Below are 9,043 nucleotides of genomic sequence, written 5' to 3'. Positions count from 1 at the left end.
GCTTCTACCTGGGGCAGGACCAGGTTCGAGTGGGTCTGGTTCCATATAGTCAACACAGTGACACGGTGGCGTTCAACCTCAGCACTCCCCTAAACAACAGGGAGATCCTAAAGCACATCTGGAATCTGAGACAGTCAAACAGTTCGACCACAGAGACTGACCCACACCTGGAGATGATGAGTGAGCTTCTCAGGGAGTAGAGGGAGGGTGTCAGAGGAGAATCGGTGACTAAGGTTGGGTTGGTCATTATGGGCAGTGAGCTCCATGAGAATGTGAGAGCGTCATTGGAAGAGCTCAAGAATCATGATGTGTCTCTTTATGCTATCGGGGGCGCCAATGCTTCACTGATGGGTCTGAACAAGATCACTGGCCGTCGCGAAAATGTGTTCTTCGTCCAGAAATTCTCAGGCCTGTAGGAGATCTCTGAACGTATCAGCCAGGAGATCTGTAGCTCAGCAGAGGACAGGGGACAACAGGTCGTCCACGTACCACCACCAGGTAACCTGCCCTCGTTATCTTGTCTTTGTCCACAGCACCCAATTACTTCCAATGAAGAACTGAGTGTCATCATCATGTCTCCCATAAACCCATGTTCATTTTGATTCAATCACCCTCCTGGTTTTTAGTGATTTAGCCCAATCTCTGCCAACATACAGTATATAGTTTTTCTTCTCACAGGTCTAAAGAATAGTAAGGTGACAGACAGCCAGGTCACTCTCTACAGGGGCCAGTCTCTTTCTGCTCTCAGTCCCTATGACCAGAGGTACAAGGAGGATGTGAAATACTGGTGCAGGATGAAGGGAGAGTTAGACTGCACTGCCATAGTGCGTACTGACTTTCCTTTGCGACGAGGGGATGTGTCCATCACAGATGACCCCAGCCAGCATGTCTTCACTGTGACCATGCAGAACCTACAGACTCAGGACACAGGGGAGTATGTGTGTGCTGTGGACAATGGAAGAAACAATGGAAGCATCTCTGTCACTGACTGTCACTGCAGGTGATATACTATTTATCATAGTCCTGCTTTGTCATGGTTGGATTTTAGCTGAGCTTTCAAAAACAAAATGTCATTAACATCTCTGCAGGGTGAATTCCATTTCAATTGCAGTCAATTCAGGAAGTACACTGAAATTCCATCATCATCAAAGCAATAGTAATCATCATCATCAATGCTGCTCCTGAGTGGCGCAGCGGTCTACGGCCTCAGTGCAAGAGGCTACAGTCCCTGGTTCGAATCCAGCCGTGATTGTGAGTCCCACTGGGCGGTGCACATTCGGCACCATCATCATCCGGGGCAGGCCGTCATTGTAAATAACAATTTGTTCTTTTAACTGACGTGCCTAGTTAAATAAAGGTTACATTTTTAAAAAATGTTTTAAAAAATTCTATGAGGAAAATTGGAATTGGAATTTGCAAGTAGCCTGCCTGAACAGCAGCAACCTCCTCCTTAACGGTTACAGAAACGTTTTACTGGCTATGACTGTGATATGTTGATTATCTACTGTAATGGAATGCACTGACTGTAAATAGTAAGGGCTCTATTCAATAAATATGTAAAGCTATTCAGATTCCGTGATAGAAATGTGAAGGTCATTTCCGATTGAGCCGACATACAGTAGGCAGTGTTTAATCTGAAGGTAGTCTCTGATAAAGCGGGAACATTGCCTTTAAATTTCAATCATGCTGTAAAGCTGAACTTCCGCAATGCGGATTGAATAGAGCCCTAAGACACTCTGAATAAGTGTCTGCTAAATTACCAACATGTAAATGTATATGTGAAAATGAACATACCAAAATGAACTGCTTGAATGGGTATTAATTATTGGCTTTAATAATACTCAGCAATAATACTCAGCATCCTTTGCAATTGTTCATTTTTACATTACTACATGTATAGGTAGTTCATTTAGCAGATGCTCTCAGATGATCACATAATAGTGCCAACAGATTTCTGATACCAATGTAGGGTGAAAGGGGGCCACAGAAGTATCTTGTTACAGAATTACATTGGAGTCTAGTTCAGCCCAGTGAATTATAAATGACAAAACATATACTGCCCACCTCTGAATATACATTTAATTCACCCCAACCCTGGATCTCTGTGTGATGCGTGAGAATGAGCTTGCTTTGTCTGTTTTGTTTCTGTTTCCATATTCCAGGCTTCCCAGATGTGTCGGTGAGGAGCAACATGGTGTCTGGTAAGGAGGGGAACAGCACCACAGCCGAGTGTCTCTACAGTGACATCATGGATGACAGTGAGAAGATGTGGTGTTGGAACGGGAAACCTGCAGGGAACTGGAGCTCCTGCTTGACTGCAGAGGGAGAGCGGGCGTCTCAGGACCGCATGGATTTGATCATCACTACATGGAGTCGCACCTTCACTGTGACGATGAGACATCTGGAGATGAACGATAACGACTGGTACTGGTGCATAGCAGGAGACAAGCAGATCCCGGTGTACATCTCAGTCCTCAATGCATCTAACGCATGTAAGCTGATTCACTATCACTCACATTTAAGGCTTTGTAGCCCCCTTCAGAATCCAAATAATGCAGACAAAAGACCATTGTATAATAATAATAATATATGCCATTTAGCGGACGCTTTTATCCAAAGCGACTTACAGTCATGTGTGCATACATTCTACGTATGGGTGGTCCCATACGGGAATTGAACCCACTACCCTGGCGTTACAAGCGCCATGCTCTACCAACTGAGCTACAGAATTATAATAACAATAATAATCATACTTGTTTATATTTCATTTACAAGTGCTCTGCATGTGATGCTTGCTACACAAATCAATGATTCAAATGTCCTTCCCCTCACAGCAATATCTCCTCCAACCATGAATCTGATTACTTTCCCTTTGGTCTTGACTCTGAGAGCAACGGAGGATGATAACTCAAGGTGGAGGTGAAACTATTGCTTTTTTTATTCATTAGTGTAGATATACAGTAACAGATAAGCTAAAAAAAAAATCATTTTTTTTCTAGTTGGGACTGGGAGAGATATCTGGATATTCTGCTGAAAGGTGCTGTTGGCCTGGTATTTTTTGGCATGCAACATCCCAGCAGCTCTGGTGATGAGAGACTACCAAAGTAAGTGCTATGTATTTTTATCACTTAAATCGTTGGGTCCAAATATCTTATGAAAAATGACCATGTATGATTAGATTGTACTTTATTTAACACACTATTTATGTCAGACAAAAACAAGAAAGAACTCGAAGGAAAACAGGAAACAGGTGAATCAACGTCTCTGCTTTTGTATTTATTCTTCATTTAATGTACAAAATTAACGGAACATGACAATGTGTGTCATTTTAATCGTTTTAATCCCCCTCACCTAGGGATGCAGTCTGTTTTAGGATCCATTCGATCATCTCAGTCTCCAGTATGTCAGGTTTTTGAAATGTTTATAGCTCTTTCAGTTCTGTTATAAAGATACAAACCTTACCTAAAGATGAATGCTAATTGTACAATAATGTGTAGTCACATTGCTTTTTCCTGAACTTTTAATTCAGTTATTGATTTGTTTGGGAACATTAGCTAATTACACATGATATCTATTTGTGTGTATGTGTGCTCTTATGATGACAATTCATTTGAATGGTTTGCAGCCACAACAGAATAATCTATTGAAATTGTCTAATGTTTCATGCATTTTTTCTCTGTTCTCTATCTAATTGTATGTTATTACTACAATACATGTACTGTACATGTGATTATTTCAGTTGATATTAAAGCAAACTTACAGTAATGTTTATGATCCAAATGTATTTTTAGGCTCTTTTAATTGATATCATTGATCTTGATTTATCACCAGCTCAGTCATCTCTCCTTCCACAAGTCTGATATCTGACAGGAGAGAAGAGAGAGACAAGTCAAGGGATGAGGTAGCTTTATAACAGTGATCAAATGGTCAGGTTAAAAAAGGAAACAGTATGTTCCCAAGAAAACACACAAAAAATGTATTTATTTATTTTGGAGCCGAAAGAGAAATGAAAAAGTTGAAGGAGGAGAGCACTTACTATTCCTGGAAGATCTATAGATATTAACTGCAGCCATAACAACAATAACCATCAACACCATGGCCAACACAATGAGAATAGGAGCATACCAGGGCAGGTTTCTAAAATGGAAAATAACATAAAATCATGATCAAAGAATGGTAACAAAAAGAAAAGTTGTAATTTGAGGAAGCAGCACAAGTTAGAAACCGTAACTTGACTCACATGTAAATCAACTTTCATACAGAGGGTGACATCTTGTGGCAAAGCATAGAAGTAATGCAGCAAAAATAGTGAACTTTGAATAGAATTCTTTGAGTAATCAATCAAAACATACCTGATTTTCTTGTTAGAAGATGTAGATTCGGTAGAAGGACAGCATGTAGGTTGTGCTGTTGATAGTGAAGAAGTCAGTGTGGAAGAATGGATTGTGATGTATGGAACTGAGACGGATGGATATGGAGTTGCAGAGCCATATGAGGATGTTGTCAGAGCAGAGTCTACTGTGGCGGAAGGGTTTGTCTTTGGGGCAGAGGTAGCTGTGGAGTCTCTGAATGTCGAGAATGCGGAGTGTAACATGGGCAGCGTTGGAGTAGTCACTGCTTCTGTGGAAGGAAACATGGGTAGGAAGTCAGAAATGAAACAAAAAAATAACCTTATTTTGCTTCTGAAATAATACTGCAAATATCAACTTCAATGTTGGTGTTTTCAGTATAACAATGTTCTCATTGATGAAGAAAAAAAAGCTTCAACAGAATACAACAGCACAAGCATAATGTGGTGCAAACAAACTACAGTGTAACAGTGCTTCACTCTACCAGCATTAACTGACCTGCAGTGTTCCTGTGTGCTGTGGATCTCTGAGTGACATTGATATGAACTGCAGCCTGTAGGTCTCCAACAGAGCACCAATACCAGCCTGCATCTTTCTTCTCTAGTTCTTTCATTGTCACATTGAATACTCCCCTCTTGTCATCAATGATCACAACAGATGCATTCTGGCTAGTATCTGTCTGTGTCCGACAGGAATGCCGGTCCCCACTCCTGCACCACTTCTTCTCTTTGCCTCTGAGTGTGTCACTGTAGAGACACTGTACACTGACACTGCCCCCCTCCTCAACAGATACCAGCTCATCAACCACTGACAGATCAGGAGAGCCTGATGGAAAAGATATACAATATTATTACTGATGTAATATGCTACCTTTCCGCAGACTTTTTACAGAAATTATGCAATGCAAAAAGTAGTGTAAGGTCAAAAATGTACATTCAAGTGGAGCTTACCTTGGGTGACTGTGAGGTCCACGGAAACTTTGACATCCGGCTTGCCTATCGCACCCACTTTCAGAGCACACCAGTACCTGTTGGTGTCATTCTCCTGTAGGTTCTTCATGGTCACAGTGAAGACCAGCTCCTCTGGGATGTCTGTGATTGACATGCCTCCTCTGCTCCGCCGTGGGTCGGTGCTTGCCATCACTCTACATAAGGCCCAGGTTCTGCCCTTACACCAGTATTTGACATGGTCTCTGAACATGCGGTGGTAGTGGCAGGGGATCGTGATGGCTCCGCCACTCTTTGCAGTACTTTTTGTCACCGTCCACAGGCTGTTGCAACCTGTAATGAATGAATAGATAGTAGACTGCTCAGTGCCATCCATTTCAAATATATTTGTGAAAGCTGTATTAGAATAAGCTGGATAATGGTTTATTCTGTCTATTGAAAAGCTCAAATATCAAATATTTGTTTGTATCTCTAAAAACACGATTTATGAGTATAATACAATTTTTACTCAAAAGAAAAGGGGGGATATCGGGTGGACAGTGTGGTATTAAGACACCACAGGCCAATAAAACATTGCACAACAATTTCCTTTTTCTTCACAGTATGCTAATACTGCTTCCTCTAATACAAGAGAACAGTATTGGATGTAGCACCTATTTCTAAAACATTGATTATTTTTCACTATGTGTCGGCCTATATTTTGTTGTTTAGGGATTGCAATATTTAGAAATGACCAAGGCAATTCTTTAAGGGCTTTTAATGCAATTACCACACCCAAGACTTAAAAACACTTTAGAATCTGATTAACTATCAAAAGTTAGAGACCCCCAAGACATCCATCAACATACAAGTATAATACATATTCATTGTAAATGAGAGGCTCACCTGGTGGTCCATGGACAAAGACAAGGATGAGAAGATAAAGGGGAACCATGTGTACTTATTTGTTCTAATTGTGTCAATATCAATGTTAGTCGTCTCTCTTCTTAGTCAAATAGACGTGTACAGCATGTCAAAGTAATATGTAAATGTGTGAGCTGGTGCAATCCGCATCAGTGTGTCTGCTCACAGTGTCTCCTAGTAAATCAATCTTAACATATCAGTCAGTGGGCATGATTGCATTTGCAAGAACATTGACTCTCACTTCCTAATCAGTGCGTCAGACACACAATGAAACTTCCTATGAGTAACAGGTCCGTGCGTTATAGTAACCCATTACTGTGCAACGCTGTACTGGAATGTCTACATGTGTTCACAAGTGTTGCAACTTACAATTGCCACAGTTTGTTTGGTCAGAGTGAGGTTAGAAGATTATCAAGTTAGTCAATGGACAACCACCAATGGAAGTCTGTCTAAATCACATCACAATGAAAAATAATTTTCTTTTAGTGTATTGGGAACTGAATTAGATGATTTCACTTAATGATGATCCAATTCATACCACTCTAATATAACTAATGTTGTGTTATTGCAATTGATTATAATTCATAATAAGTTGTTTATTCACCTACTACTCACATTCATCATCATATCTGTACTTCTACAGATGGAGGTTCATTACAACTTTACTCTAATGTTGATTGTCTAAGTTTCATTCCTGGTTGAACCTTTTCCCACAGTTAGAGCGGACTAGTGTTTTGGTTCCACTGTGACTGAGGAGATGGGTTTTCAGGTGAGCCGCTCTGATGAAACTCTTGTCACACTGACAGCATTGACACGTATTCTTCCTTGTGTGGCTCTGCTAGTGGCGTTTAAAATCTCCCCTTTGACATTTTCTGTGCTGGAGGTGTCTCCCTGTTGCAACTTGTATGAAAGCAGATTGATTTTGATAGACTTTATGTGCGACTGCTCTTCTCTTTTATTCACCTTGAAATCCCCATTTATAGATGGCGATGAGGATGGGATGCTAAGGTTTTCGCCAGTGCTCGGTGCTCGGCAACGCTTCAGAATTAGCTTTCTGGAGGTGAGTCAAACGTGTTCTCCTCTTTTGTGGAGCATTCCGTGCATGGTTTCTCTCACTGAGAGGTTGTCTTCCCTTGGTACAGTGCCTTCAGAGAGTATTCATATCCCTTGACTTATTCCACATTTTGTTGCGTTATACAGCCTGAATTCAAAATGGATTCTTTTTTTCCCTCACGCATCTACGCACCATACTCCATAATGACAAAGTGAAAACATATTTTTTGAAAATGTTAATCGTGTGAATAACCATCTACATACATATTCACACCCCTGAGTCAATACTTTTGAGAAGCACCTTTGGCAGCAATTACAGCTGTGAGTCTTTCTGGGTAAGAAAGACTAAGAGCATCCACTCCTGGATTGTGCAACATTTGCCCATTATTGTTTTCAAAAATGTTCAAGCTCTGTCAAATTGGTTGTTGATCATTTCTCGACAACCATTTTCAGGTCTTGCCATAGATGTTCAAGTAGATTAAGTCAAAACTGTAACTTGGGGCTTCCCGAGTGGCACAGCGGTCTAAGGCACTGCATCACAGTGCTAGCTGTACCACTAGAGATTCTGGGTTCGAGTCCAGCCTCTGTCGCAGCCGGCCGCGACCAGGAGACCCATGGGGCGGCGTCCGGGTTAGTGGAGGGCTTGTCCTTAGAATACTTATTGACTCAAGACATTACAGCATTTAACTTGTAAAAAATGTTAGGAAAAATCTAATTTAACATTATTGGGTATTGTGTAGGCCAGTGACCAACAATCTAAATTTTATCAATTTTAAGTTCAGGCTGTAATACAACAAAATGTGGAAAAAGTCAAGGGGTGTGAATACTTTCTGAAGGCACTGTACACTACATGACCAACAATATGTGGCCTAACACCTCGAGGCTGAGCCATTGTTGCTTCTAGACATTTCCACTTCACAATAAAAGCCCTTAAAGTTGACCGGGGCAGCTCAAGCTGGGCAGAAATTTGACGAACTGACTTGTTGGAAAGGTGGCACATCACTGAGCTCTTCAATAAGGCCATTCTGCTGCCAATGTTTGACTGTGGAGATTGCATGGCTGTGTGCTCAATTTTATACACTTGTCAGCAACACGTGTGGCTGAAATAGCCAAATCCACTCATTTGAAGGGGTGTCCACATACACTATATATACAAAAGTATGTAGATTTTGGTATAAAGAGCCTCGTTGTATCATCAAGTAGTACTATTGGTCTTTAATATTGGTCTTGTTGTAGTCAACTTGGTTAAAAATGTATACCAGTATCAGACACCAATGGACTTTCTGTACCGTGTCAGTCTGAACAAAGTCAGGAATTCTGTAAGTACAAGGTCAGCAGAGTGGAAAATCAAATCAGCTGTGTGTGGTTTGTGCGGTGGAGCTGCAAAACTAAATCTTTAAAACTCAAGTGACATCTGCCTTGGCGGTGTTGGCCTGGTGGAAAAGTAACCAATCAGTTTACTGACCACACGATTGCTAGAGCTCTCCGGGACCAGCGATTAGCAACCACCGGCTGATCTCCTTTGTGACACTGCTATACAAAAAAAATGTGTTACTGTGTGTATTTTGTGTAGCAGGGTAGTGAAATCTTGTTCAGATTCGTTTTAAAAAGTCAGCCACAAAGAGCCTGTGTTCAGTGTCACGTTGTTGGTTCAGTTTAGTGACTAAAATTGAGAAGCCCTGGGGGTGGCACCACCACTCGATCTGGTTCTGTGAAACCAGACAAGGGGGGGAGCACCGGCCCGTTCAAGGTAGAATTGTGATTACTTCACTTCAACAAGCCGTATACATC

General features: G+C 41.2%; 2 protein-coding genes across 3 annotated transcripts; one reads left to right on the top strand and one right to left on the bottom strand.

Annotated features, from left to right (window-relative positions):
* The first annotated feature begins 248 nt into the window (after nt 1-248).
* LOC118358663 (polymeric immunoglobulin receptor-like) lies at nt 249-2,923 on the top strand. Its single transcript, XM_052481168.1, has 4 exons — nt 249-408; nt 679-990; nt 2,163-2,492; nt 2,835-2,923. Exons 1-4 carry the CDS (start codon nt 249-251, stop codon nt 2,921-2,923), a joined length of 891 nt encoding a protein of 296 aa, XP_052337128.1.
* A 332-nt stretch (nt 2,924-3,255) lies between these two features.
* Nucleotides 3,256-6,410, bottom strand: LOC118359101 (CMRF35-like molecule 8). Of its 2 annotated transcripts, none has more exons than XM_035737341.2 (6): nt 6,182-6,410; nt 5,300-5,629; nt 4,848-5,174; nt 4,353-4,617; nt 4,037-4,137; nt 3,256-3,863 (listed from the first exon to the last, which is right to left on the bottom strand). In XM_035737341.2, the coding sequence occupies exons 1-6, from the start codon at nt 6,228-6,230 to the stop codon at nt 3,808-3,810; spliced, it is 1,128 nt and encodes a 375-aa protein (XP_035593234.1). In that variant the 5' UTR covers nt 6,231-6,410; the 3' UTR covers nt 3,256-3,807. The 2 variants fall into 2 exon arrangements, with proteins under 2 accessions (XP_035593234.1, XP_035593233.1); XM_035737340.2 differs by having other exon boundaries at nt 4,353-4,620; nt 6,182-6,408.
* Between the last annotated feature and the right edge of the window lie 2,633 nt (nt 6,411-9,043).

The sequence above is a fragment of the Oncorhynchus keta genome, chromosome 26 (assembly GCF_023373465.1).
Source record: "Oncorhynchus keta strain PuntledgeMale-10-30-2019 chromosome 26, Oket_V2, whole genome shotgun sequence".
Taxonomy (NCBI): Eukaryota; Metazoa; Chordata; class Actinopteri; order Salmoniformes; family Salmonidae; genus Oncorhynchus; species Oncorhynchus keta.
Note: the sequence above shows the minus strand (reverse complement) of the source record. Positions and strands in the feature narration are given on the sequence as shown.

Bases quoted from the DNA above. Each gene is read 5' to 3' on its own strand.
- LOC118358663 (XM_052481168.1), top strand. From the start codon at position 249: ATGGGCAGTGAGCTCCATGAGAATGTGAGAGCGTCATTGGAAGAGCTC. The intron at 991-2,162 runs GTCACTGCAGGT...TCCATATTCCAG, and splicing joins AAGCATCTCTGTCACTGACT to GCTTCCCAGATGTGTCGGTG. The intron at 2,493-2,834 runs GTAAGCTGATTC...TTCCCCTCACAG, and splicing joins CCTCAATGCATCTAACGCAT to CAATATCTCCTCCAACCATG.
- LOC118359101 (XM_035737340.2), bottom strand. From the start codon at position 6,230: ATGGTTCCCCTTTATCTTCTCATCCTTGTCTTTGTCCATGGACCACCA. The intron at 5,175-5,299 runs GTAAGCTCCACT...CTTTTCCATCAG, and splicing joins GGACCTCACAGTCACCCAAG to GCTCTCCTGATCTGTCAGTG. The intron at 4,138-4,352 runs GTATGTTTTGAT...TTTCCATTTTAG, and splicing joins TCTTCTAACAAGAAAATCAG to AAACCTGCCCTGGTATGCTC.